Source organism: Mytilus trossulus, chromosome 6, assembly GCF_036588685.1.
Source record: "Mytilus trossulus isolate FHL-02 chromosome 6, PNRI_Mtr1.1.1.hap1, whole genome shotgun sequence".
NCBI lineage: Eukaryota > Metazoa > Mollusca > Bivalvia > Mytilida > Mytilidae > Mytilus > Mytilus trossulus.
In genome coordinates this window covers 36,322,856-36,348,914 of record NC_086378.1, presented here as the reverse complement: position 1 = coordinate 36,348,914, position 26,059 = coordinate 36,322,856, and the positions used below count along the sequence as shown (strand labels likewise).

General features: G+C 31.4%; 2 protein-coding genes across 4 annotated transcripts; one reads left to right on the top strand and one right to left on the bottom strand.

Annotated features, from left to right (window-relative positions):
- Positions 1 to 886: 886 nt before the first annotated feature.
- LOC134721249 (plasmanylethanolamine desaturase 1-like) lies at positions 887 to 11,239 on the bottom strand. The gene is made up of 5 exons (XM_063584084.1): positions 11,064 to 11,239; positions 9,832 to 9,951; positions 8,494 to 8,585; positions 7,311 to 7,529; positions 887 to 6,025 (listed from the first exon to the last, which is right to left on the bottom strand). Exons 1-5 carry the CDS (start codon positions 11,206 to 11,208, stop codon positions 5,765 to 5,767), a joined length of 837 nt encoding a protein of 278 aa, XP_063440154.1. The 5' UTR covers positions 11,209 to 11,239; the 3' UTR covers positions 887 to 5,764.
- On the top strand, positions 11,190 to 25,242 carry LOC134721248 (mitochondrial ribosome-associated GTPase 2-like). Of its 3 annotated transcripts, none has more exons than XM_063584082.1 (7): positions 11,190 to 11,265; positions 15,822 to 15,982; positions 17,081 to 17,228; positions 20,596 to 20,711; positions 21,505 to 21,726; positions 22,405 to 22,543; positions 23,174 to 25,242. In XM_063584082.1, exons 1-7 carry the CDS (start codon positions 11,247 to 11,249, stop codon positions 23,566 to 23,568), a joined length of 1,200 nt encoding a protein of 399 aa, XP_063440152.1. In that variant the 5' UTR covers positions 11,190 to 11,246; the 3' UTR covers positions 23,569 to 25,242. The 3 variants fall into 3 exon arrangements, with proteins under 3 accessions (XP_063440152.1, XP_063440151.1, XP_063440153.1); XM_063584081.1 differs by lacking the exon at positions 11,190 to 11,265 and adding an exon at positions 11,415 to 11,482 and having other exon boundaries at positions 23,174 to 25,241; XM_063584083.1 differs by lacking the exon at positions 11,190 to 11,265 and adding an exon at positions 11,443 to 11,540 and having other exon boundaries at positions 23,174 to 25,240.
- Positions 25,243 to 26,059: the final 817 nt, after the last annotated feature.

The window sequence follows — 26,059 nt, the reverse complement described above, 5'->3', positions numbered from 1 at the left end:
TTGTTATGGTCAAATCTAACATGGGGAATGTGTAGTGTAACTACAAGTATTGGGACAAAATGGCTTGATCCAAAAATAAGAAGTGACTTTAGTTTAAAGACTAATTGTGCTTTCTTTTCTTTTTCAAAGATATTAAAGTATACAAACTGTTTTATTGATTTACTTTTTCTACCAATAATGTTCTGACCCAAAGTCCATACAACACAGTACCACAGTAAACAAAACAAAGGCAAAAAGGTAATGACAAAAACCAACAAGAAAAAAAATAAGCGACGCAACGCGACACAAAATATTGTAAAATTCATTTCGTCACGCGTTACCCTGGTGCTATCCAAAAATCCTGGGGAGAACACTGCTTTTTAGTAGCTTGTTATATATTATTGACAGTCATGATGGAGCAGGCTGAAATGTCTTGAAAATAGCTGCAACATAAGCTATATCCTGACATGCTGACGAGAGTGGACAGACAGACAACTGTATACCATAATACGTCTTGTAAACAGGCGTAAAAAAACGTTCTTGGACCTTAAAGATTGCTCACAGACACTTGCTCTGCTTCTATTTTCACAAAAAAATCTTATGATTAAAATTGATCGCAAGTTTATAATGAAATGACCATTATTTATTTTTACTTACATGATATTTCAGTGGCAGATCCAGAACTTTTCCTAAGGGGAGGGCCCCGCTGACTGACCTAAGGGGGGCCCTCTACAGTCATGCTTCAGTGATTCCCTATACAATCAACCAATTTTTCCCAGGAAAGGGGGGGGGGGGGGCCGACCCCCACCTGGATCAGCCTATGTTTTTTGTGAAAAGAGCCACTGGGTGAAAAATTTGTTCGTCTCTTTGAGGAGTACTCAAATTTGATCATAATAAAGAACACATATTGTTTAGTACAATTTTATTAGGCACAAAGGATGAAAATTTTACAGAAATAAGAAATCTTACAGGACAGATTTATGAGTTACTAAAGAATATTACATGAACATGTCTATATTACTGACAATTTAGATTTTTTTTTAACAATACACCAAAAAAAACATTTTCTATTTTTTTTAAATACTTTTTAATGCTTATTTTAGTGTGTGCTATCATGTTTTCTAAAAAAATACCTCGAGAGTACATTGAGAATTCTTAGAAAACAACATAATGCCGGTTTGAAAGTATGATTGTTTTATCTTGAACTGCGTAAATTATCAATATATTGAATTAATTAACAGAATATTCATAAGAATAAATATTTAATCTTCATCTTTTGTATATTCATGCTATCAAAAATTATGGTCAAAGTTGAAATTATGTTAATACTGATCTTTTTAAATCACAATAAAATAAACTCAAATAAATAACTTAAAACAAAAGATGATATCTAAATGCAACTATGCAGGGGAGATAACAATTAGTGAAAAGATACAATAAACAGGGGAGATAAGATTACAGAAAATCATTTCTCAAATAGGTATTTTCATACTCAAGACAGTTTTCTAAACATACTGCTAGAGACCATTTCACACAATAGAATTTTCTTTAGATTATATTTTCTACAGTTGTGCCACATACATATCATTATTTTCAAAACATAATTGGCTCTTGAAGTGGGTGTTAAATATATTGTTGATGTGTTCAATATATGTATTTTAGATGTGTTAATTAAGTAATACTATACATATTGAAGTTGTGTCAAATAAGTTTGTGTTGTAGAAGTGTACAATATCGAAAAGCTTTGAAATAACTTTATGATAATTTCTCTTACATATGTAAATCAGTAAAGCAAACAGGCAATATAACTTACTGAGTTATTTCCCCTGATAATATTATTCATTAGCCAATCAAGTACAAGCCTCTACATGAAGGATAGTGCCTTATCGATTAAAAATGTATAAAACTAGAATATGAATACTAAAGTAAATGATAAAAGTAAATCTATATTAAAATACATAATACACAAGTACTGATCACGTAAAAGATGGGCATGGAATTCGAATGATACAGAAAAATATTTTTTCATGTGAGACCAAAGGATTTGAAACAAAGTACAGAATGTGTTTGAGCAATTGGTCATTTCAGAATCTAATGCACTGTGGGTGAAAAGAACACCAAAATGTTTTGATTGGTTTAGGAATTATCTAATGTAACATCATAGGTAAAAAAAAACATTGTTTGTACACCAAAATTTCAAGATTAATCATATTACCCATAGAAATTTAGTTTCTGAAATAGCAAATTGAAACCAGCATAGCTAGAACAACAAAAATCTGCCAAATTTAACAATTCCTTAAAGCATCTGTGTACAATTACATAAATAATAAACTGAATATTCCCCATCAAAATACATTTCTTCATGTTCACTCATAAAATTAGTTTTAGCCCAATGAAATACTGTTAGATATATTATCAAAATTTTGATAAAGCAATTTTATGTACCAGTTGAAACATTTCTAATCAAGAAAGTGTTTGACTTAAATGTTTGGATTTTTACAAATTTTACACCATCAGTGCTTTATAAGCAAAATCAAGTTTAACAATTCAACAATTTATAACTGTAATGATTTTCACTTAATCTTCTATTTTTTTTTTATCTTTACCAAAAGAAATAGACAAATTGTTGATTGCTTATTGTCCACTGGAAAATATTACATGCATGTTCGGGACCAACAAAAACGGTGTTGAGATCTTCTTTAATTGATTTGCATATAGATTTACAGTTTCATCTGTGATGTTAACACATGTTTCAAGTAAGCAAACAATATCTTACAATATGTAGCACATAAACAAATATAGATCAAACACACTTATTTTTATTGTTACTAAAACATTCATACACTGTACTTCCTATAAAAATAATTTAGGCACTTCACAAGACATTTGACAAGGAAAGGTATTCTAAACCAACATTGAAGAGAAGTATACTGTCAAGTACACTATAAATTGCAAATTTCTAAGGAACTTTGAAATACTTTTCCAACCCCTGCATCCAAAAAGCACATGTTACAAACAGAATACATGTATAAGGAATTAGTTAGTTAACGAATTTTTCTAAAAAGAATAAGTCAACAAGGAAATTGTGCATAATTCTAAAGCTAAACCAATTTTCTATGGTCTTGTGAAATGATCTATTTAATGCTCATATAACTCAATAAAATAAAGTGTAATGTGTAAATAAACTTCATATGTAAGATAGATGAGAACATAAAATTGGTCATACATAAATTAAAATAACATATCAATGAATACACAAATCTTTGAGACAACATCAATTTAATCAATTTATCCTTAGTTTTTTTGGGTATTAGGGGGAGGGGGGAGGGAGTAAAAAAAAAGTTCCCTCAAACAATTTTGAAATCAAGGAGATGCCTTACTACTAATGTCTGATTTATATATATTTTTTTTTAAATATTTGCAATTGATTCGGAAATAATTCAATAAATTTATTCACACTAACATACATTTACTTCTACATTAATTCCTAAAATACTCTTACAAAACATAAAGAGCAATGATCTTTTATTGGTCAGATAAAATTAATTTTTCAGTCTCAGCCCCGTCTGCTCTCAGAAAATTTTATGTTGATTTTAAGAAATTGTATGAAGTTTTAAATTATGAGAAAAAAATCCATGTTTAAACAGTATTTCAGTATTTCTAAAAAAAAATGTGACATTTCCTACCAAATGTTTCAATCTGCACCAATCAACTGACTCAATACAAATGACAATATAAGAGTATTAAAATGACCTTATTTAGTTCATTCTTTGTCCCTAATCAAAATTGTGATTTTAACAGATATATATGAGTTTTCATACACATAAACAAATAAATGAATGTGAAAACTGTAATTAACACATTGGTATAAAATTATCTCAGATCTATGTTTAACCGGATAACAGCTTTACCATAACCCTCAACAGTTAAGAATGTCTAAATGAAAAAAAACCAAACTTTTTAAGTTTCATTTCGTTTTTTTGCAAGTCATATATCACAAATATTTATATTATCACTTTTTGAAAGTTTTGTTTTTTTTAAATCTCTATGAGAAAATTATATTTTTTTTTATATTTTTAAACATGTTAAAAGTTTAAAGTACATGAACACAGCAAATTAAAATTATTACTAGTCATCATTGTACGTATCGTTCATGAAAAGAGTGAGTATTTTATTTTCCCATATCTACACTAAAGTCCAAGGTCAAATCAGTTTTTACAAGGTCATATTACTAGGTCGAACTGATTAGAAAAAGTACATACATGTGTCTACACTGAAGTCCAATGTCAAATCAGTTTTTACTATAATTGTTGTATTACTAGGTGAAACTGATTATAAAAAGTACATATCAAAGTATCAACAATGACCTGATATCAAATTTGCAAACAATAAATACTAGAAGAATCCCTTTTGTAAGAAAAAATCAGAATAAATGTGGGTAATTATTAACAGGTGCAAACTTTCGTACACAATTATAAATTAGTTTTTGCACTTATATATATATCCTCACTTCCAATTTGAAAACTCTACTGCAAATAAATACATGTACATCAAAATTATATAATATGTTAAGTATAAAATACATCTTCCAAATATAAAACTTTTATGTTTCACATTTAACTTCGATTTACACTTAAAGCATAGATAGCATTACCAGACTTACATACATGTACATGTCATGCATGTATCCATAATAAAAAATGTTACCAGACTTACATACATGTACATGTATCCATTATAAAAACGTTACAAGACTTACATTCACGTACATGTATCCATTATAAAAACTATAAGATGTACAAAATAACAAACTTCTTCATAACAAGAGAGCTAAATAACAATGAAATGAACAATTGGCAGGATTCACAACACAACATACATTGAATACGATCATTCTCATTTGTTCTGGTCAATAACTGTTAATAGAGGGTCTAGTAAGGGGTTCTGAATTTTTAATTTTTTAATTTTTAGAGATGATTTTTCTCTTTTTTTTTATATTTCTGCCCATTATTTTCCATTCTTTACATTTGGCCCATTTTTCTACATTTTCCATATATTAGCATCACTTTTTTACCTTATTTTTCTCTATTCTTTACTTTTGAGGCCCCTTATTTTTTATTCTGTAAACCCCAACCAGACCCTCTTAATTTGTATTGCAAGACAGAAGTAAAACATTTAAAACAGTAGAAGTTTCATGCAAGAAGATGAATAAAAAGCTGATTTTGTTCAAGCATCCATAATGTATCAATTTAGTATTAAATGTCTTGATGAATGTCTTCCAATGGAAAGAGGTCTTTGAAAATAAGTTATAAATCCCTGAAGAGGCATCAAAAAGATCTTCATCTTTTTAACTTTGATATAACATCTTGTGACTTATAGTTAAAAATACAATATGAACAACATGTTCAGTTAGATTTCTCAAAAAAAGTATATTTTAAGTCATTAAAAAGGTAAAAAAAACAATGTTTTTACATGTTTTTGAACCCTACTTGCAATAAAGGCCTAAAGTTAATTTGTTTTACTCATATCGATTCTGCATTGAATTTGATCTTCAAGTTAAATGTTGTAATAATGCCCAATGTTTGAGATATAAGTCTACACACTCTGTAAAGAAAACTCCCTGTTTCAACACATCAATTTAATAGTATCAAAATATTTTGCACAATTCCCGTTGTAACATCAGGTGCAAAGAAAAATCTTCTAAAACAGGAAATTTTCTCAACATAAGGTTTTTCTTCTAAACATTCTGTGCTTTTATCCAATTTCATTCTAAGTTATCTTTTCCTCAATGGGTTTTGGATGCCCATTTGAAATCATCTGCTCTAGGCTTGTTTCCTGTTGAGCTCTCTATTAAGCTTTCTAGTGTAGTCCAGAACCTGATTTTCTCTAGTGGATAATTAAGCCATCCTGTCGTTATACAGAAATATGTCTCGTGAGGAGAAACATGGTGGATCCGATGATGCTTCTTTGGTAAGATAATATGATAGTCTTGCAACATAGTAATCCACTTTGGAAGTCCAAAGTAAGTATGAGACCATTTGTGAAACTGAAAAAGAAAGAATATAAATAAAAATTAAAATTAAATTTTTCTTCAAATTTTTGTTTTATTATGTTATGGTTATCAATGAATAAAACTTATAAAGAAGATGCTATACTAGCAAACAGCCTTGTATTTCTGTTGATTTTAGTCTTTGTTGCAGATCAAACATAACTAATAGAATATAGAATTAGAACTGTTCCTGCAATATATCCCTTATTTTTTTCGATGAAACTTAAGTTATTCATTTTCATTCTAAATGAAGTTTAAGTGTATGCTGCATTTAGTCAGAACAATACTTCAAACGGAATGTAATATATTAAACCCCTCTTTCTTTACATGTCAGATAAGCTACAATAATGGAGTATCATTCTAGGTTTCAGGGTTTGCCTATACAAAACATTAGTATTTTAAAACAAGAGCTCATCACAGTTCAGGTTCAAATTTTTTTCTGCCATTTTACAATGTCCAATTGATGTAATGTATATGCATTATGCCATATATGTGATAAAATATGAACAATTTGGAAAAATGAATGTCATGAAACAGTACCTACCAACTATTCAAAATCTTCATTTGGGATTTTCAGCACATGAAGACCTCATGAATCTCTTCTACATGTTATATATTTTATAAAAGTGTTTTAACTTTTTAAAATTACATAAACTATTGTTTTGAATATTAGTAAGGGATATTCCAGAAAAAAATGTATGGGGGGGGGGGGGGGGTGGTTGGAAGGCAGTTTTGTCAGCACCCGCCACCCAGACAATTGTAATTGAGAATTATAGTGCATTATAGTGTGAAAAGTTGCTCTGATACCCATCACCCATGTATTATTAATACAATGTGCCTTCCAACCCCCCATACATTTTTTTCTGGAATAGCCCTAAGTATATAAATGCCATTATAACTTGTTTTAATGTATGTTTCGAGGTATATGTACTGTTATCAGTTTAAAAAATTGAGGATTTCAAGATTCTGATCAATACCTCTAAGTAATAAGATATCTGGGAAGTTAGCAGTTCTGATGAAATATACTACAGGAACTGAGACTTGGCAAATTAAGTTCCCAAGATGCAATGTTAAAATACAGAGAAAATTAATCACTAAATTAATAAAGATATTTTTTTTTATCAGTATTAAAATATTTTAGAGTGCATATTTAATTTATCACTTATATTTGCATTACTGTTATAACAAGCATCTAAGTTTTTTCATAATGCTTAAATATTCAAGCAAACATTTTGACCAAGAAATGTGCATATTATTTTGTTTAAGCATTGGTTATGCCTACCTGATTAGTCAAACTAACAAATACTGCAATAAAAAATACATAACATTCCCAATTATAAGTGGCTGCTATCTGTTCAGGTGACAGTGTCCAAAACTTGTATGTCATTTGAGCTAAAAATGGGACTATAACAGCAAAATTATCACCATTGGTCTCTATAAAATCATGTCTAGTTATAGAGGTTGGGTCTATATGGTGTTCTCTGAATGGTCGTATAAAACCCTAAAAATACAGATAAAGTTACAAATGTATATTGTATCAATGAAAAATCAGTTACAATATAATAAAAGCAGTTAGTTTTTTTCATGTACATAAAAAATAAAAGAAATTTTTAATGGGTGCATGACATGCCTTTACCCCAAAATACATTTTTACCCATTTTAATCTAATTTAGTCTTGTCTATAACAACTTATGTCTTAAATTCCTAACTGATTTAGACCTTGCCTTGTTAGTTGATTATTCTTTTATCATAAACATGTGATTCAATCTTCTTTCATTCTTTTTTTTGTGTTGGTCAAATTAAATGCCAACAAGTACATTCATAATTACAATCATTTATTTTCCCATCCTCTACTATTTTAGTCTTGGCTATAACAATAAGATTTAATTTTCAAATTCCTAATCTTTTTTGTCAATCCTTGAATCAACTATGTAATATTATCAGATCTTTTTAAAAATGCATTTTGTTCTGTTAGCAATTGCCACCATCTTGGTTGAACAGCTGAGTATTGTTAGGTATTCTGAAAATGAACTTTTGTCTTTTGTAGACAAATGCGCATCTACCGCAAATACAAAATTTCAATCCTGGTATCTATGATGAATTTATATAGGACCATTTCGAAATCTCATTTGTTTAACCAAGGAGGTTATATGAGAAGGAGAGTGAACACTCTGCTTGATACAAAATTAGCATCCCCAGGATAGCAGTTCGATCAGAGAAAAATGATAAAATTATAAAGAAACCGACATGTTTATCACCAAAAAAGAACCATGTACTTAAAATTAGTTATCGTTTGGTGATTGTGTTTTGTTTTAACAATATTTATATTGATAAATTTCAAATTTGTAGCAGGACTTGACCATAAATATACAAAATCTATCACATGAGAAGTGTACTTTGAAGAAAAAAACATAACATGACCTCCCACAAAGGCATTAATAACTCTGTGATTAATTAATTATTACCTTTCCCAAGATAGGCAATTCCACTGATCCCCAAGTGTCAGCTCCCCAGTGGACCAGTCCACTAAAGAAATCTGCAGTCAGTATACCTAAAACTGAACAGAAACATTTTATTAACAAACGATGTTCATAACATGTATATCATAAACACAAAAATTCAACTATGAAAGGCACAACAACATTAAAATCTACAGATGTGAACAATTTTTATTTTTTTTTTTATTTTTTTTCTACGGTCGGGTTGTTGTCTCTTTGACACATTCCCCATTTCCATTCTCAATTTTATTTAATTTACATATTATATTCTTATGATTGGCAACACTTGTGGGTCCATTATGTGAGTAATCCATTAAATACTGTTATATATATATATCAATCAAGAGTGGCAAATTATCCGCACATATGACTTTTTGCTACCCTTATTCCTTCTGGCATGTGCTCAAGAATTATAGATGTTCAGTATTGACCAATAATACAGCAAGCCAGCATACATTTAACCATTAAAAGCAATCTACAGGTCTGAATCATATATACAGCCAATCACAATGATCAGGTAAACTGGCTTTATAGCTTGCTCAGTTGCTGTTCGGTGTGAGCGAAAGCTCTGTGTTGAAGGCCATACCTTGATCTATAATGGTATACTTTCATAAATTGTTACTTGGATGGAGAGTTGTCTCATTGGCACTCATACTACATCTTCCTATATCTATTTATGACCAACTCAAATCTTTTGGAAGTTTCATATATGCATAAAAGATTACTTTATTTTCGATATAAACACCAAATTCTGGACTGAACAAAAAAGGTTGCTATGACAGTGAAAACAAATTGAAAAGATCCCTGCCATGGTTAATTTGATGTTCAAGTATAAAGCTTATGATTTGATTTTTCTTTATCCATGTTATCCTGCAGCATTTGAATTTGTGTGAATGTACAGATCATTTGAGCTATTGGTAGCTATTTGTTTGAGACAATCAACTTTTCTTCAATTCTGAGACTTCAATTTTGTTAATAATGACAATCTATGTATATATATATATGTCATTATGAATTTCCAAAATGATTTTAGCATAAATATGTGTTTTTTTTAATAAATAGTTGATTTTTTTGGTAAGAAACTGTAGGAAAACTTTATTTCAATTCTTCATTGCATCTGATCCAATTATGATGTCAATATATATATATATAATGTTTGTGGTATTCCAATGTAACTGGTTTAATACATGGAATAGAAGATAACATATAAGATACTTGATGCAGTAGTGGAATCTGTATAAAATTTTATCATGTTAAATTGTTTATATATGTTTTCAAATTTCAAGCATTAACCAGCATACTTACTAGCTGAGACAAGTATAAAGTACCAATTTTCTGGTTGGAAATATCTAGCTAGGTTTGTGAAATTCCATATAATAAGTCCTATTGCAGTAAAAAGGCATATGGTCTCTTGTATTCTTTTCCCTGCAAATATACATTTTAAAATTGATAAAATAAGTAAGCCTTAAATAAATTGTATTTGCATGTTGGTATATATATGGTTATAAAACAACAATGTCATGAATGTTTACAAATGTGTAGACTGAGAAATAACATAATAAATAAAAGATTTTTTCATTTGGTGAAATTCTGGTCCAAGTTACCAATATTACTGACTTTATTTCCTACATTTGGTGAGTGTCATGACAAATACCAATCAGTTTAAATGGGGATTTACAATTGCCATGGGGAACAGGTAAATGGAGTACCTAGAGGGAAGGAACAAACTCAGTCTGCAGCCCAAACAATTGTTTAATTTACAACAGTTTGTAACAATGGATACAGCAAACAACTTTTTGCAAATTTGTGCATATGATAATTACCACAAAGATTCATAAAAGAAATATGAACATATAGATTTTTAATACTTTTCAGTGGCAGATCCAGAACTTTTTGTAAGGTCACTAAGAGGGGGGAATGACTGACCTAAGGGGGCCCTGCTTCAGTCACACTTCAGTGATTCACTATAAAATCAACAATTTTTTCCATGGATCCGCCTATGCTTTTCACAAGTAACAACAGCCTAAATTGTGTAATTAGAGATGTTTGAATCCAGTGTTTCAAGTTACTAGTGGGTCTCATTGGGGTCTTAGCTTGACGTGGGATTGCCGATTTTTTGTATGCGTGACACGTGAAAGTCATATTATTGTGTTGTGAAAACGGGAAATGAGGTCTAGCAGGACCTAGGAAATGATAAAAAAATTGCTTACCTACATAGTGTAAGGGGGATACAGGAATCTGACAAAACAGTAAGCAGGATCCGGGATTGGAACCCCCCCAATGAGACCCCCTTACTAGCTATAGTGACACAATAGAAACTTTTTATCATATATCCTGGGTCTACTATGATATGGGAACAACATAGATATATATTATTCCCAAGTATGCTGAAAGTTTGCAGTGCAGAAAAGGTCGTAAAATCAACAAGCATCCTGAATACCGTACACAGGCACTTGTAGAAACAAGTGCCTGTGATACCGTACGTGAGGAGTTGCATAAGCATAAATTTAACAGCTAAATCTGGTTCAATACTTTACCCATTGTATATTGACCAGCCAATTCCTTGGCACCAGCATGCTGAGGTCCCCATCTGGGTTTTTCTGTGACAACAGATTCATTGGAGTTGGGGTCATCCTCCAACATAGATTTCATCAAAATCTCGTCTCCCTTTTTGACGACCATGTTGTTGCTCTGTTGATCGTTACCTTTGACCTCATCGTATGACAGCACTATTCTGCAGTAAATATTTTTGATAAAAAAAAATTCTTCTAATTCTTCTTATGTCTTTAGTATCAATCATTGTTAATTCTTATCAAATATCAATCAGGAGACCCCTACATGGTTTATTATACAAAATAACAATAAAACGTATTTTTTTTTATAAACAGGTAAAGTGTTCATTTCATGATTGTTGTACAACTTGTACCACTTCTATCAGAAAGCATTATTTTAAATGGTAAGCAGTTGTTAATGAAGCATGATCTGGGTATTTGAAGAAGATGTTATGCTATAAGGTTATTCTCAATATCAGTATACGATAAAATAATCAGCTAAAAAATAGTAGACAGACTAATTTTAATGAAATCAAGGATTATAATTAGTATTTATATAATTCGTCTAAACATCAGCCCAACAATGTTAGATCTGTAAATTTGCTTTCGCAACTTTTTTGTTATTCCCTAGTGGGAATTCAAACTCATGACACCAAATCACCTGCTCTGTATCCAACACGCTATTTAGTCTTTAGTCTTTAGTAAGTGTCCCAAATGACACTGTAAACACTTGTGTACGTTTCCTCTTTTGTAGTTTCTTCACATATGTAATGTTCACTCATGTAATTAATTGAAATGGTGGCTGCTGCTTAAAAAATTTTGACTTAATTTTGATTTAGAATTATAGTGTTTTTTTACTGTATAGTGTTTTTGAATCTACCAGACTCCGTTAAATAATTTTCCAGATGGCACAATATCTCATTTCGATTGTCTCTATTAATGTCTTCTTCATCGATTCCTAGTAAGGTGTCTAAATCCATATGTATATTTCCTGTTATAAAGTAAATAGATGTTCTCATCCTCTCTCTAGCCTCCTCATAGTTAGAACAATGTAAAAGGTAGTGTTCTACAGTTTCTGGCTCTCCACAGGAACAATTTTTGTCTGTTGATGGTATGATTTTGGATTTGTAATCATTTAGATCACAATAACCTGTTCTCAAACTAGTAATAATTGAAAACGACCATTTGGATGGTAAATCTTTTTGTATTTTTTGACAAACTTTTTGATGATAGTTATAATAATTTCTGCCACGTTGACTTGATTCCCATTGGTTCTGCCATTTTCTTAAAACACTTTCTCTTGCTGCACGTTTTATATCCTGCCTGGTTACTTCTGATGGTTCTTCAATTTTTTCAGCTTCTTTAGCTCCTTTTTTGGCCAGTGAATCAGCAATGTCATTTCCTTGGATATCAGCATGACCAGGTGTCCATTCAAAATTTAATGGAATTCCATTCATCTTTAATACTTTCATGTTTTTTCTTAATTTCTCTTATGACTTTGATGTAATTTTCTGATTTCCAGTTTAAAGTAAAAATTCCAATGGAGGTCTGACTATCTGAAAAAAGTGTAATTGAGTCTGTGTTTTGTCTGTTTTCTGATATTAAAAAGTGGTCAACAACAAGTTTAATGGCGATCAGTTCTCCGAGTAGTATTGATCCTTTCTTGGATACAGCTTTACTAATTTCAATTTGTGGTTGATTATTTGATGGAAAAATGACAGCACCTGCTCCTACAGGGCCAGGACTACCAAGACAGGACCCATCAGTAAATGCTATACATGAATTTGCTGGAAGATGACTTAGTTTTTCCATTATTATGTGTTTTCCAACATTTTTTTGGTCTGTTGATCTTGATTTGGAATTTCCAAGGTTTTTCCAATAATCTGGAGGAGATTTATATCTTTGTAACCCATTAAACTGAAATTCTGCTTCTATACCATTTACATCAACACCTGTACATACCTTCATGTCTTCTGCCTGAAGAATCATTTTTCCCACTGGAGATACATACTTTTCAGGGATGTCAATTGTTTTCCAATCATCCAGGATTTGTTTTATTGGAATGGAGATATCATATGAGTTGATTTTTGCAAGTGTACGAGTTGCAATTTCTTCTCTACGCAGATGTATTGGTAGGATTCCAGAAACTACTTCCAAAGTCTCTACACTTGATGTTGGGGTAACATTAAGGCATATAGCTAATCCCTTTCGTTGAATTTTGTTCAGTTTGTCTGTTATATTGGTTTCACAGGTCTGCCAAACACTACATGCATATTCTAAGGTGGAAAGGACAATACTTTGGTAAATTTGAAGTAGAATTTTTGTAGAGACTTTTGCAACTCCTTTGATCATTCTAAGAAGGCTAATTGCTTTATGTGCCTTTTGTTCCACATTTTCGATGTGTTTGAGAAATGATAGTTTTTCATCTAACGTTACTCCTAATATTTTTGGATTACAGTTATATTTAAGCAATTTACCTTCTAGTTGTAAATTCATTTTCTTTATTAGACCATTCCTTGAAAATATACAATATTCTGTTTTTTCAATACTCAAATTAATTCTCCATTTTTTGGTCCAATCCTGGATTATGTTAAGATCCTTTTGTACCAGTTTCTCCATGTCATTCAAGTTCTTTCCATTTATCCATACAGTACCATCATCAGCAAATTTACACTTTTTACATGATAGGTTAGCAAAAATGTCTTTGATAAAGATATTAAAAAGAAGTGGAGCTATAACTGATCCTTGTGGGAGACCTATTTTGGTTTCAAACCAGCTTCCTTTATGGTTGTTAATCACACACCTTTCTTGTCTTTCCTTTAAAAAATTGTTGATCCAATTCCAGATGTTACCTTTAACACCATTATCATAAAGTTTTGTGAGAAGTCCTTCCCTCCAAACACTGTCGTATGCTTTTTCAAGATCAATAAAGACTGCTAATATAAATTCGTTGTTATTAAAGGCATTAAAGATGTTTTGAGTTAAACTTAACAAGTCATTTTCAGTAGAGCGATAGTGACGAAACCCTTCTTGTTCTGGATCCAATATGGAATTGGTCTCTATATAACCTTCTAGTCTAGATGTTACTACTCTTTCCATAACTTTACCCAGTATACTTGTGAGACTAATTGGATGATATGAAGAAGGGTTATTATATGTTGACTTTCCCATTTTCCTTATAAATTTTACATTTGCTAGTTTCCAAGGTTTTGGAAGTTTTCCTTCTTCCCTCGACCACTCAACTACTTGGGCGGCACAACAATATTCAAGCTTTTGGTGACTGGGTGGTACCTTTCTCGTCAGTTTTAATCTAGCGTTGTAATACAGTACATGATATATAAGGCATGAAGATGGAATTGTTACAGATCAGCTGAAATATCTATTATATATATATAGTATTGTTATGCATTTACTTTTCTACATATTGGCTAGAGGTATAGGGGGAGGGTTGAGATCTCATAAACATGTTTAACCCAGTCGCATTTTTGCGCCTGTCCCAAGTCAGGAGCCTCTGGCCTTTGTTAGTCTTGTATTTTTTTAATTTGAGTTTCTTGTGTACAATTTGGAAATTAGTAAGGCGTTCATTATCACTGAATTAACTAGTATGTATTTGTTTAGGGGCCAGCTGAAGGACGCCTTGAGGTGCGGGAATTTCTCGCTACATTGAAGACCTGTTGGTGACCATCTGCTGTTGTTTTTAATATGGTCTGGTTGTTGTCTCTTTGACACATTCCCCATTTCCATTCTCAATTTTACAGTCATGACAGTATATAATTGACTATACTAATCCTTGATGACATATGTCATTATGTATATCTTTATATATTGTGACATATAAAATGAATTACTGTCTTTACTTGTATGCATGTTTCCAAGGACGTATATATGTTAGTTATACGTCCTTGATGTTTCCTTTTAAGATTAATGATATCAAACAAAATTTTGATGATGCCATCCTAAAATTTGCAATTCAATTTTTAATCATTTTTATCACAACACATGGTGAGTTTTCCTAAATCTGGATTGATAGATTTGTTGCATGCATACATGAACTTTCCAATTTTTCATGAAAAAAAATGATCTCATAATGCAAATATCTTAGAATGGTAATGGCCTTTGACATGTTTCCACACATATAACCCAAGGTCTTAACGATGTTGCAGTTCATAATACCAAAATCGTAATCTTGTGTATTGATCTTGGTTTAAAACAAAATCTAACACTTCTAATACAGAGGTATTTTGATTTAAAATATGTCCAACCTCTTAAATTATTAAACAATGTGATATATAATTGTCTTTCAAAATTTGCAAATAAGAAATGTCTTGTTCATGAAAATCATTTATAGGTCAATTGAATAGTTGAGTTTCAATTTGACGTAATTTGAGTTTGAATTATTTACCTTAGCCACCATTCAGGGGGTCTTTAACTGTTGATTTCCTTATTTACATACAACAATGTAAAATCAACGGTTTCACTATAAAAATTGAACAGATACATGTAAACTTACTTCAAGACTGGTTTCATAATCTTATTTGATTAATTTCTTCGTGGGCAACAAAAACACAAATGTTCATTTTGATCTCCAGCTTTGAAATTTCAATTCTGAAGCCAATCATATGCAGCCCATGTTTTATTGGAATAACAACACATGTCTTTGTTTTCAAAGCTACAATGTCATATTAGAATAGTGTTATGAAATCTATACAAACAATATATAAAATAGTTATGTTTTTATTTCAGAGCTCACAGTGTTGACAATTCAAGATAAGAAGAAAATGGCAAATGCAGGATATTTGATGACATACAGCAAAATTGCTATGTTTTTTAAAAGAGATATGGCTCGGCTGATGTCAACTGCTCAACCATTGAAACCTCACAAGGCTAAGTCTAAAATCAACAGAGTAAGGGTGTAGTATGATTTTTCTTTGATTCACTAAGATTAGATATCAATGTCTTCTTTTATTTGATCATTCAAACAATAATTAAAAAAAATACCAGTTTGAATATGAGGGTCTGGAAAGAGGTTTACAGAACATAGAATAATGGGAAAGAAATAAAGAATATTTTAGAGAATAATGGGAAAGAAATAAAGAATATTTTAGAGAATAATGGGAAAGAAATAAAGAATATTTTAGAGAATAATGGGAAAGAAATAAAGAATATTCTAGAGAATAATGGGAAAGAAATTAAGAATATTTTAGAGAATAATGGGAAAGAAATAAAGAATGTTTTAGAGAATAATTGGAAAGAAATAAAGAATATTTTAGAGAATAATGGGAAAGAAATAAAGAATATTTTAGAGAATAATGGGAAAGAAATAAAGAATATTTTAGAGAATAATGGGAAAGAAATAAAGAATATTTTAGAGAATTAATCAATAATGGGAAAGAAATAAAGAATATTTTAGAGAATAATGGGAAAGAAATAAAGAATATTTTAGAGAATAATGGGAAAGAAATAAAGAATATTTTAGAGAATAATGGGAAAGAAATAAAGAATATTATAGAGAATAATGGGAAAGAAATAAAGAATATTTTAGAGAATAATGGGGTGCTGAAATATATAAAGAATAGAGAATAATATGAAAAATTAAAGAATAGATAACAATGATGTGTTAAAAAAGGATAAAATAGAGAATGATGGACAAAAAATTAAGAATAGACAAAAATGAACAAAAAAAGAATTGAGCAAATTATAGTCTTAAAAAAATATAAAAATGAGTATCCCACATCCAGACCCCCATATTTGAATAAAAAAGGATACTGATCTTTAATTACCCATCAGCAAAAACATCTAAAGTAAAGATTTATTGTAACTAGTTCTTGTGATTTCTTAGATTTCAGAGTTATATAACATTTTGTATATATATATAATTTAATCTCTCATATGACAAGAAATGTGATAGTAGATTTTTATAGCTTTTTATAAGACCTGGCTTAAAAGAAGCTCATCATAATTTGCTTATTTTGTATCATTCTGTCTATTTTTTACTTTTTCAGAAAACATTTTTTGTGGATTTCAAAAAAGTGAAAGTGACAGGTGGAGCAGGAGGCAATGGAGTTATGTGTTTCACTAGTCAAAAAAATAAAGAATTCTGTGGTCCTGACGGAGGAGATGGGGGCAATGGAGGCCATGTTGTTCTCAAAGGTAGGTCATGTTGTTCTCAAAGGTAGGCCATGTTGTTCTCAAAGGTAGGTCATGTTGTTCTCAAAGGTAGGTCATGTTGTTCTCAAAGGTAGGCCATGTTGTTCTCAAAGGTAGGTCATGTTGTTCTCAAAGGTAGGCCATGTTGTTCTCAAAGGTAGGTCATGTTGTTCTCAAAGGTAGGTCATGTTGTTCTCAAAGGTAGGCCATGTTGTTCTCAAAGGAGGCCATGTTGTTCTCAAAGGTAGGCCATGTTGTTCTCAAAGGTAGGCCATGTTGTTCTCAAAGGTAGGCCATTTTGTTCTCAAAGGTAGGTCATGATGTTCTCAAAGGTAGGCCATGTTGTTCTCAAAGGTAGGTCATGTTGTTCTCAAAGGTAGGTCATGTTGTTCTCAAAGGTAGGCCATGTTGTTCTCAAGGGTAGGTCATGTTGTTCTCAAAGGTAGGTCATGTTGTTCTCAAAGGTAGGCCATGTTGTTCTCAAAGGTAGGGCATGTTGTTCTCAAAGGTAGGTCATGTTGTTCTCAAAGGTAGGCCATGTTGTTCTCAAAGGTAGGCCATGTTGTTCTCAAAGGTAGGCCATGTTGTTCTCAAAGGTAGGTCATGTTGTTCTCAAAGGTAGGCCATGTTGTTCTCAAAGGTAGGTCATGTTGTTCTCAAAGGTAGGCCATGTTGTTCTCAAAGGTAGGTCATGTTGTTCTCAAAGGTAGGTCATGTTGTTCTCAAAGGTAGGTCATGTTGTTCTCAAAGGTAGGTCATTTTGTTCTCAAAGGTAGGTCATGTTGTTCTCAAAGGTAGGTCATGTTGTTCTCAAAGGTAGGCCATGTTGTTCTCAAAGGTAGGTCATGTTGTTCTCAAAGGTAGGCCATGTTGTTCTCAAAGGTAGGTCATTTTGTTCTCAAAGGTAGGTCATGTTGTTCTCAAAGGTATGTCATGTTGTTCTCAAAGGTAGGTCATGTTGTTCTCAAAGGTAGGTCATGTTGTTCTCAAAGGTAGGCCATGTTGTTCTCAAAGGTAGGTCATGTTTTTTTCCAAGGTAGGTCATGTTGTTCTCAAAGGTAGGCCATGTTGTTCTCAAAGGTAGGCCATGTTGTTCTCAAAGGTAGGTCATGTTGTTCTCAAAGGTAGGCCATGTTGTTCTCAAAGGTAGGTCATGTTGTTCTCAAAGGTAGGCCATGTTGTTCTCAAAGGTAGGTCATTTTGTTCTCAAAGGTAGGTCATGTTGTTCTCAAAGGTATGTCATGTTGTTCTCAAAGGTAGGTCATGTTGTTCTCAAAGGTAGGTCATTTTGTTCTCAAAGGTAAGTCATGTTGTTCTCAAAGGTAGGTCATGTTGTTCTCAAAGGTAGGCCATGTTGTTCTCAAAGGTAGGTCATGTTGTTCTCAAAGGTAGGCCATGTTGTTCTCAAAGGTAGGTCATTTTGTTCTCAAAGGTAGGTCATGTTGTTCTCAAAGGTATGTCATGTTGTTCTCAAAGGTAGGTCATGTTGTTCTCAAAGGTAGGTCATGTTGTTCTCAAAGGTAGGCCATGTTGTTTTCAAAGGTAGGTCATGTTTTTTTCCAAGGTAGGTCATGTTGTTCTCAAAGGTAGGCCATGTTGTTCTCAAAGGTAGGCCATGTTGTTCTCAAAGGTAGGTCATGTTGTTCTCAAAGGTAGGCCATGTTGTTCTCAAAGGTAGGTCATGTTGTTCTCAAAGGTAGGCCATGTTGTTCTCAAAGGTAGGTCATTTTGTTCTCAAAGGTAGGTCATGTTGTTCTCAAAGGTATGTCATGTTGTTCTCAAAGGTAGGTCATGTTGTTCTCAAAGGTAGGTCATTTTGTTCTCAAAGGTAGGTCATGTTGTTCTCAAAGGTAGGTCATGTTGTTCTCAAAGGTAGGCCATGTTGTTCTCAAAGGTAGGTCATGTTGTTCTCAAAGGTAGGCCATATTGTTCTCAAAGGTAGGTCATTTTGTTTTCAAAGGTAGGTCATGTTGTTCTCAAAGGTATGTCATGTTGTTCTCAAAGGTAGGTCATGTTGTTCTCAAAGGTAGGTCATGTTGTTCTCAAAGGTAGGCCATGTTGTTCTCAAAGGTAGGTCATGTTTTTTTCCAAGGTAGGTCATGTTGTTCTCAAAGGTAGGCCATGTTGTTCTCAAAGGTAGGTCATTTTGTTCTCAAAGGTAGGTCATGTTGTTCTCAAAGGTAGGCCATGTTGTTCTCAAAGGTAGGTCATGTTGTTCTCAAAGGTAGGCCATGTTGTTCTCAAAGGTAGGTCATGTTGTTCTCAAAGGTAGGTCATGTTGTTCTCAAAGGTAGGCCATGTTGTTCTCAAAGGTAGGTCATGTTGTTCTCAAAGGTAGGCCATGTTGTTCTCAAAGGTAGGCCATGTCGTTCTCAAAGGTAGGCCATGTTGTTCTCAAAGGTAGGTCATGTTGTTCTCAAAGGTAGGCCATGTTGTTCTCATTACATACATTACACAGATCAATGTGACAAAATTCAATTATACTATTTACGTAAACAAAACAATACTGATCTTTTTTCTATGCTTCATTGGAGCATTGACCTTCATTTCATGGAAGCATTAATGATTCCAACTTCGATTCTATACTAGACCCACTTACTGAAACAGTCACAGGAATGAAGCAATGTATAAATAGGGAATAACCTTAGTAACCTATATAAAAATAAGGAGATGTGGTATGATTGTAAATGAGACTATCCACCAGAATTCAAATGAGGAAGATGAAAGCAGTTATAGTTTAAACAATATTTTATTCAGATAAAAAAATATGATATATAATTCAGATATGAAATAGGAATATTAAATATATATAACAACGCTCATTCAAAAACGGGTAATGGCGATGCATTTAAGTTAAATAAGAATACAATCTCTGGGGAGACAAACCTAAAAAAATTACCACATATCAATGATGGTCGACAATCTTCAAATGGTATACTTAATATTGTTGGTAATACTTCAGGAAAGATAAATAGGATTCAGAAACAAGCAAAAATTGAAAGCAATTATATAATTGACTCTTCCACAGTAAAAAAACTCATATTGTAAAGTCAGCTGTGAAAGGCCTGGATCAAACAAGAGAACTAACAGCCTAATTTATAACAAAATAGTTGTGAAAAAATATGACAGACATAAACCAACAATAACAACGTAATTTCATGCACATGACTTTGGATAGGCACAGAAAGAATGTGTTGGGTTTTACACAACTTTCCTTAACCTGGGACAGTGGTGTTACAGCACAATATAAGAACACACTGTAATTTTTTTTATGTATAATAATTTCATAGATTTGGTATAAAATAGAAGTTGGTCAGGTAAGCCAAATAATAAGTCATTGCATTACATTGATTTATATATTTTTATGCAGCATCCAAGGATGTAAGGTCCCTTAACCATCTACTAACAGTTATAAATGGTAACACTGGTGTAAAAGGAAGGTCCAGGAATTGCCATGGAAAAAATGCTGAACATTTATATGTTAAGGTAATTTGACAATGTGTTTACACTAGTGTTGTCAAATCGAACAGTTTTGACTAACCTTTTACTCAGATAATTGTTAAACCGATTAACCGGTTAACCGATAGTTTAGGTTGATGTTTAAAAACCGTTTCTATAGTACCCTACAAATATATGTTTTAAATTATAGATTAAATTGAAGTTTGTCCTTTGGCATTATGTGACTTGTCTGTGAGGATTCCTTGTGAAGTTAGACTTTTAATAATCTACTATGGCGTTTGTAACTTCAGATTGAAAAGATAAACAAACTGCTTGAAAATGTCTGAAACCGATGCTTCTGTCATTTTCTCTTGATGTCACAAACAAAATGTGGAATTTTGTCTGATGCTTGGTCTGTTTCTGTGTGTGTTACATTTTAGTGTTGTGTCATTGTTGTCCTCTAATATTTAATGCGTTTCCCTCGGTTTTAGTTTGTTACGCCGATTTTGTTTTTTGTCCATGGATTTATGAGTTTTGAACAGCGGTATACAACTGTTGCCTTTATTTAATTTGAAATAATTAAGTGTGTACCTCGTACCATCAAGTATACATTAATTACGTTCACATTGATTTGCATTTCACAACTTTTCAGTTGTCATTCTGTTTAAAGTATGTCAAATTAAAGCCTTGCACGTTCAGATGAAGCCTTGCACATTCAGATGAAGGTCTATGCAATATTAAATAAAAAATATGAAAAGTAATATCTGTTATAATATTGATTTTTCTAAATTAAAATTTCTAAAGTGTACGATTGTTCTTTTTTTCTTCTTACTTTCAAAAGGTTCCTCAAGGTACAATAGTCAGGAATGAAGAAGGAAAAATGTTGACTAGTCTCGATGAAGAACATGATTATTATATTGCTGCAAGGGGTGGATCTGGTGGGCGGGGCAACAGGTTTTTCCTGACAGACACAAACACAGCACCAGCTAAAGCTGAACTAGGTGCTGAAGGAGAGAGTAGACAGTTGATGCTTGAACTAAGGATAATGGCTAATGCAGGACTGGTAATAAAATTGATTAGACAGATTTTTTTGAAACTGTGTACACTGTGGATTCAATATTATTAGTTGGATTTTGTTGGAAATGGTGAACCATGGAATTATGTGTGATCAAAGAATCACAATTTTTTTAATAAGGTTATATGCAGACTTTGGCAAAACCATGAAATCAAACATCCATGAAAATGCATGTTTTCTATAATCCATGAAACTTGATACCCACTAAAAATAAATGAATCCACAGTGTCTAACATACAGATAAATAGAAATATCTGTGCAGCAGATAAAGCCATTTTTCTTTATTAGTATATGAAATGTAAAAGAGGACATACATGCCTAGTTAAGCTCAAAATAGAGTTTAAAAATATGCAACACATGACAGGCTTTTGACAGCTGGTCATTCATTTTCAATCAGTTTTTCATCACTTAAATTTGCCAAAAATAGGCTTGAAATTATTATTATTATTGTTTAAAACGAAAAAAAGAACAAAACCTAAATGATTATTTGATGAACATTGATTTGTCTGTTTTGCAGGTTTTTTTTGGCAAATATTTGTTTTTCATCTATTTCTGGACAAACAAGTCAGAAAATTTGATTTCAAAGTGGAACATTTCTACTTGACTAAATGATAATGTGATGCATATGCTGTTTAAAATTTTATAACCTTTAATTTTTTTTTTCAGATTGGCTTTCCAAATGCAGGAAAGTCAACACTTCTGAGGGCTATTTCTAGAGCTAAACCAAAAGTTTCACCAATTCCATTTACTACAATGAATCCACATATTGGTATGGTTGGTTATGATGATTACATACAAATAGCAGGTGATTATTTTTAACTATTTTAAGACACCCAGCATACCAAGCTTTAATGATATGTTATAGTAATCATGTTAGACAATGAGAATACTGGAACAATTGTGCTGTAGAAAAAAATCAAATTAAAATCTATATGACATTTTATGGCCAAAATAACAAAAGTGAAATGGAAACATCACACATCAAAAAGACATCTAAACATGTAGTTTTAACAAATTGATTATGTAAGCAAACAAACTTCCACTAAAACAGGTAATGCTATCAGGTTTTTTAAAATGATAATCATTGATTTCTGCTAGTCAAAGATTGGGTTTTTGGTTATAGGTTTTCCCTATCAGCAGTCAATTTCACTCTTAGCATGCCCTTTATGAAATATTGGTAACACAAAATTCATATCAAATTTCATGTGAAACACACAAAAAAACCACCTTTAGAAGTTTATTTTTTAAATTATTAGATGAACAACTCATCAACGAATATTTGAATATTATCACATAGTTGCTTTTCCAACGTTTAATAAATATCTGGCCTATTCGGGTTATAATGAATGTTTTAGAAGTTTCACTATTTATATGTGTTTTTAATTAAAACTAATACATCTGATATAATGTTGCACATACATTTTTTCATCTACAGTTGCAGATATCCCAGGTTTGATTAAAGATGCGCACAAAAACCGTGGACTTGGAATTTCATTTTTGCGCCATATCGAAAGATGTGCCTGTTTATTGTATGTTATTGATTTATCAGTGAGTGAACCATGGACACAGTTAAATGATCTGAAATATGAACTTGATCAGTATAAACCAGGACTATCAGACAGACCTCATGCTGTGATTGGTAATAAGATAGACCTTCCAGGAGCAAAAGATAATTTGAGGGAATTGACTTTAGCCATTAATTTGCCTGTGTATCCAGTTTCAGCAAAACATAAAATAGGAATTGATTCGTTATTGACACATTTAAGATATATGTATGATAAATACGGAGCGAAAGAAGACATCGAGGAAGATTCTAATTTGGTGACATGAAATTGTTACGCGATGGATTAAAAATTCATTGAAGATTATTGCGATGATTTTGTATTACATACAAGTTTGCAATTCTTCTATTATGCTTTTTGTACTGATGTAAACTTGAACAATTTAAATGTGAAACTCACCTCAGCAGTCACTAGTTACTTAAGCAATTCTTGTTTAATACAGTATACTATAATTCTTATGTTGTGTGTAAAAAGTAAAATAGAAAAAACTACCCAACTCCAAGGACAGTTGAAAACAAAATTCCTGTAAGCTGAAATTTCATTGGTCAACCTCACAAAAACTGGAAAGTGAACACATCAATTCATGTTGTTTTGTAAAATTTTGAATTTGAAATTCTTTTACAGACACAATAGTTTGTAAATTTCTTATCATATTAAGGTGACAGTAATTAGGCATTCCATTAATCCCTAGATGGTGCTCTGTAAAACAAAACAATAGGTCTATTACATTTGAAACTTGTGTTCCATGCTTTTTGCATGCATTATTTTTAAAAATGAAATTTGTTATATATGGAGCATGGAACAAATATCAAAGTAAAAGGATTTTATCAATTGCTTAAGTTTGTGCTGAGGTGAAATTAAGAAATTCTAGAATGTATTAAAAATTGAAACTGTATGTCGGAAGAACAAACTAAGCTAAACAATATTCAAACGTTATGGAGCTCCTTTACAAGATTTGTATATTTCAAAAATGGTGGGAAAAGGCTGACTGAGACTTTTTCTTTATCTTTGCATTGTTATTATTTGGGTCTGAAATCGATAGAAAAGAAATCTAGAATCTGCTTAAATTTTGGTGAATCACCTATTATGAGCTATTGAAGTCTTATATGGAAAGAAAAATGGGTATCATGGGGCAAAAAAGTTTACCCTTTGTTGAAGGATAAAAACCAAAGACTCCAAACATCTGATCATTCCAGATGATATTTACATTACTGAAAAAAAAGAATTATACACCATTGAATTGTAGAAGAATCAATGGAAACGTTTTTTAAGAAAATGAATAATTTTGTAACTTGAGTTATCTCCCTTGTCATAAAAACTTTTAGTGAAATTTTTAATTTTCTTTAATCTTATCTAAAAGATTACCTAAGAAATAACTTACTGTGGATTCATTATTATTTGTTGGATACCAATTTTCATGGATTTTAATGGATTTCATGGGTACAGGTCAACAATGAAATCAAATGTTCAACGAGTAACAAGTTTTTTATATGCTTGTATGCCTTCTTGGGAAAAACCATGAAATTAGATATCAACAAACATGTAAATTTTCATTAATCCACGAAAATTATTCCAACAAAAAAAAAATAATCCTAAGTAACTTATTTAGACCAAGCTAGACATTACTATTCTTTGTATGTCAAGACATAAGTTATGACTTATAACAAACTCAATCAACCATTATGCTTCCATAACTGAAATTAAAAAGCCTTCTAATATTTTAAAAACGTAAAAGATAAGGAAATACGAAGATGATAATTGCGAAGAAACTCTTGTTAATCCATCAAAGTTTTAAGAAAATTCTTTTATTGATGATTTTTATGAAAAGAAAAGACATCAAGCAAAAAAAAAGACAATAAAAAAATTTAAAAAAAATATAAATTTGACAAATCATCACATTGGTCTATATTTTGATGACTAGCAAAGATATGTTATACATTGTATTATATATCTGTTTCAATAATTTTGCCAAATGAGCGATTTCAGCTCATTCAAGCTTAATAATTGAAAAAAATGTCTTTATTTATTTATTTTTATTATCATTTCCAAAGCTATTTTTTTCGCTCTTGTATATATAAAATAAAGACTTAAAGATAACCAATACATATAATTAATGAACCATTTTATTTAAATGTTACTTGGTAGTGTCAGAGACATGATAGTAATAGGTATGAAAATAACTAAAATACTGAACTCCAGGGAAAATTCAAATTAGAAAGTCCCTTTTCAAATGGCAATATCAAAAGCCCAAACACATCAAACCAATGGAAAACAACTGTAACTGTCATATTTCTGACTTGGTATAGGCATTTCCTTATATAGAAAATGGTGGATTAAACCTGGTTTTATAGCTAGCTAGACTAAAAACTGAGGAGCAACACATATATTTTCAGTTGTTAGAAGAAATGCACCGTCTTAAATCTGTTTGTCTTGTTTACAATGTAGCAGAACCTTTCTATGAAATTGATAATTATAATTTGTCCAGTTCTGAATACGCATGAAATATAAGCCACAGGACATTGAGCGAACAACATTCAATGTTTTAATCCTGTTTGTAATAAAAGGTTCATGAAATATTTTTTTCAAAAGAAGGTCTGTCATTATTCCTTCATGGATACAAAATAAGAAATAGTAACCTTTTGTTAATGCTATTTATATATATGAGTATGAGCTCAAAATTAAACACATATATAATTGTGAATCACTAGAAGTTGAAACTTTGAATTAAATTTCTAAGTTTTTTTTATCACCATATTAAA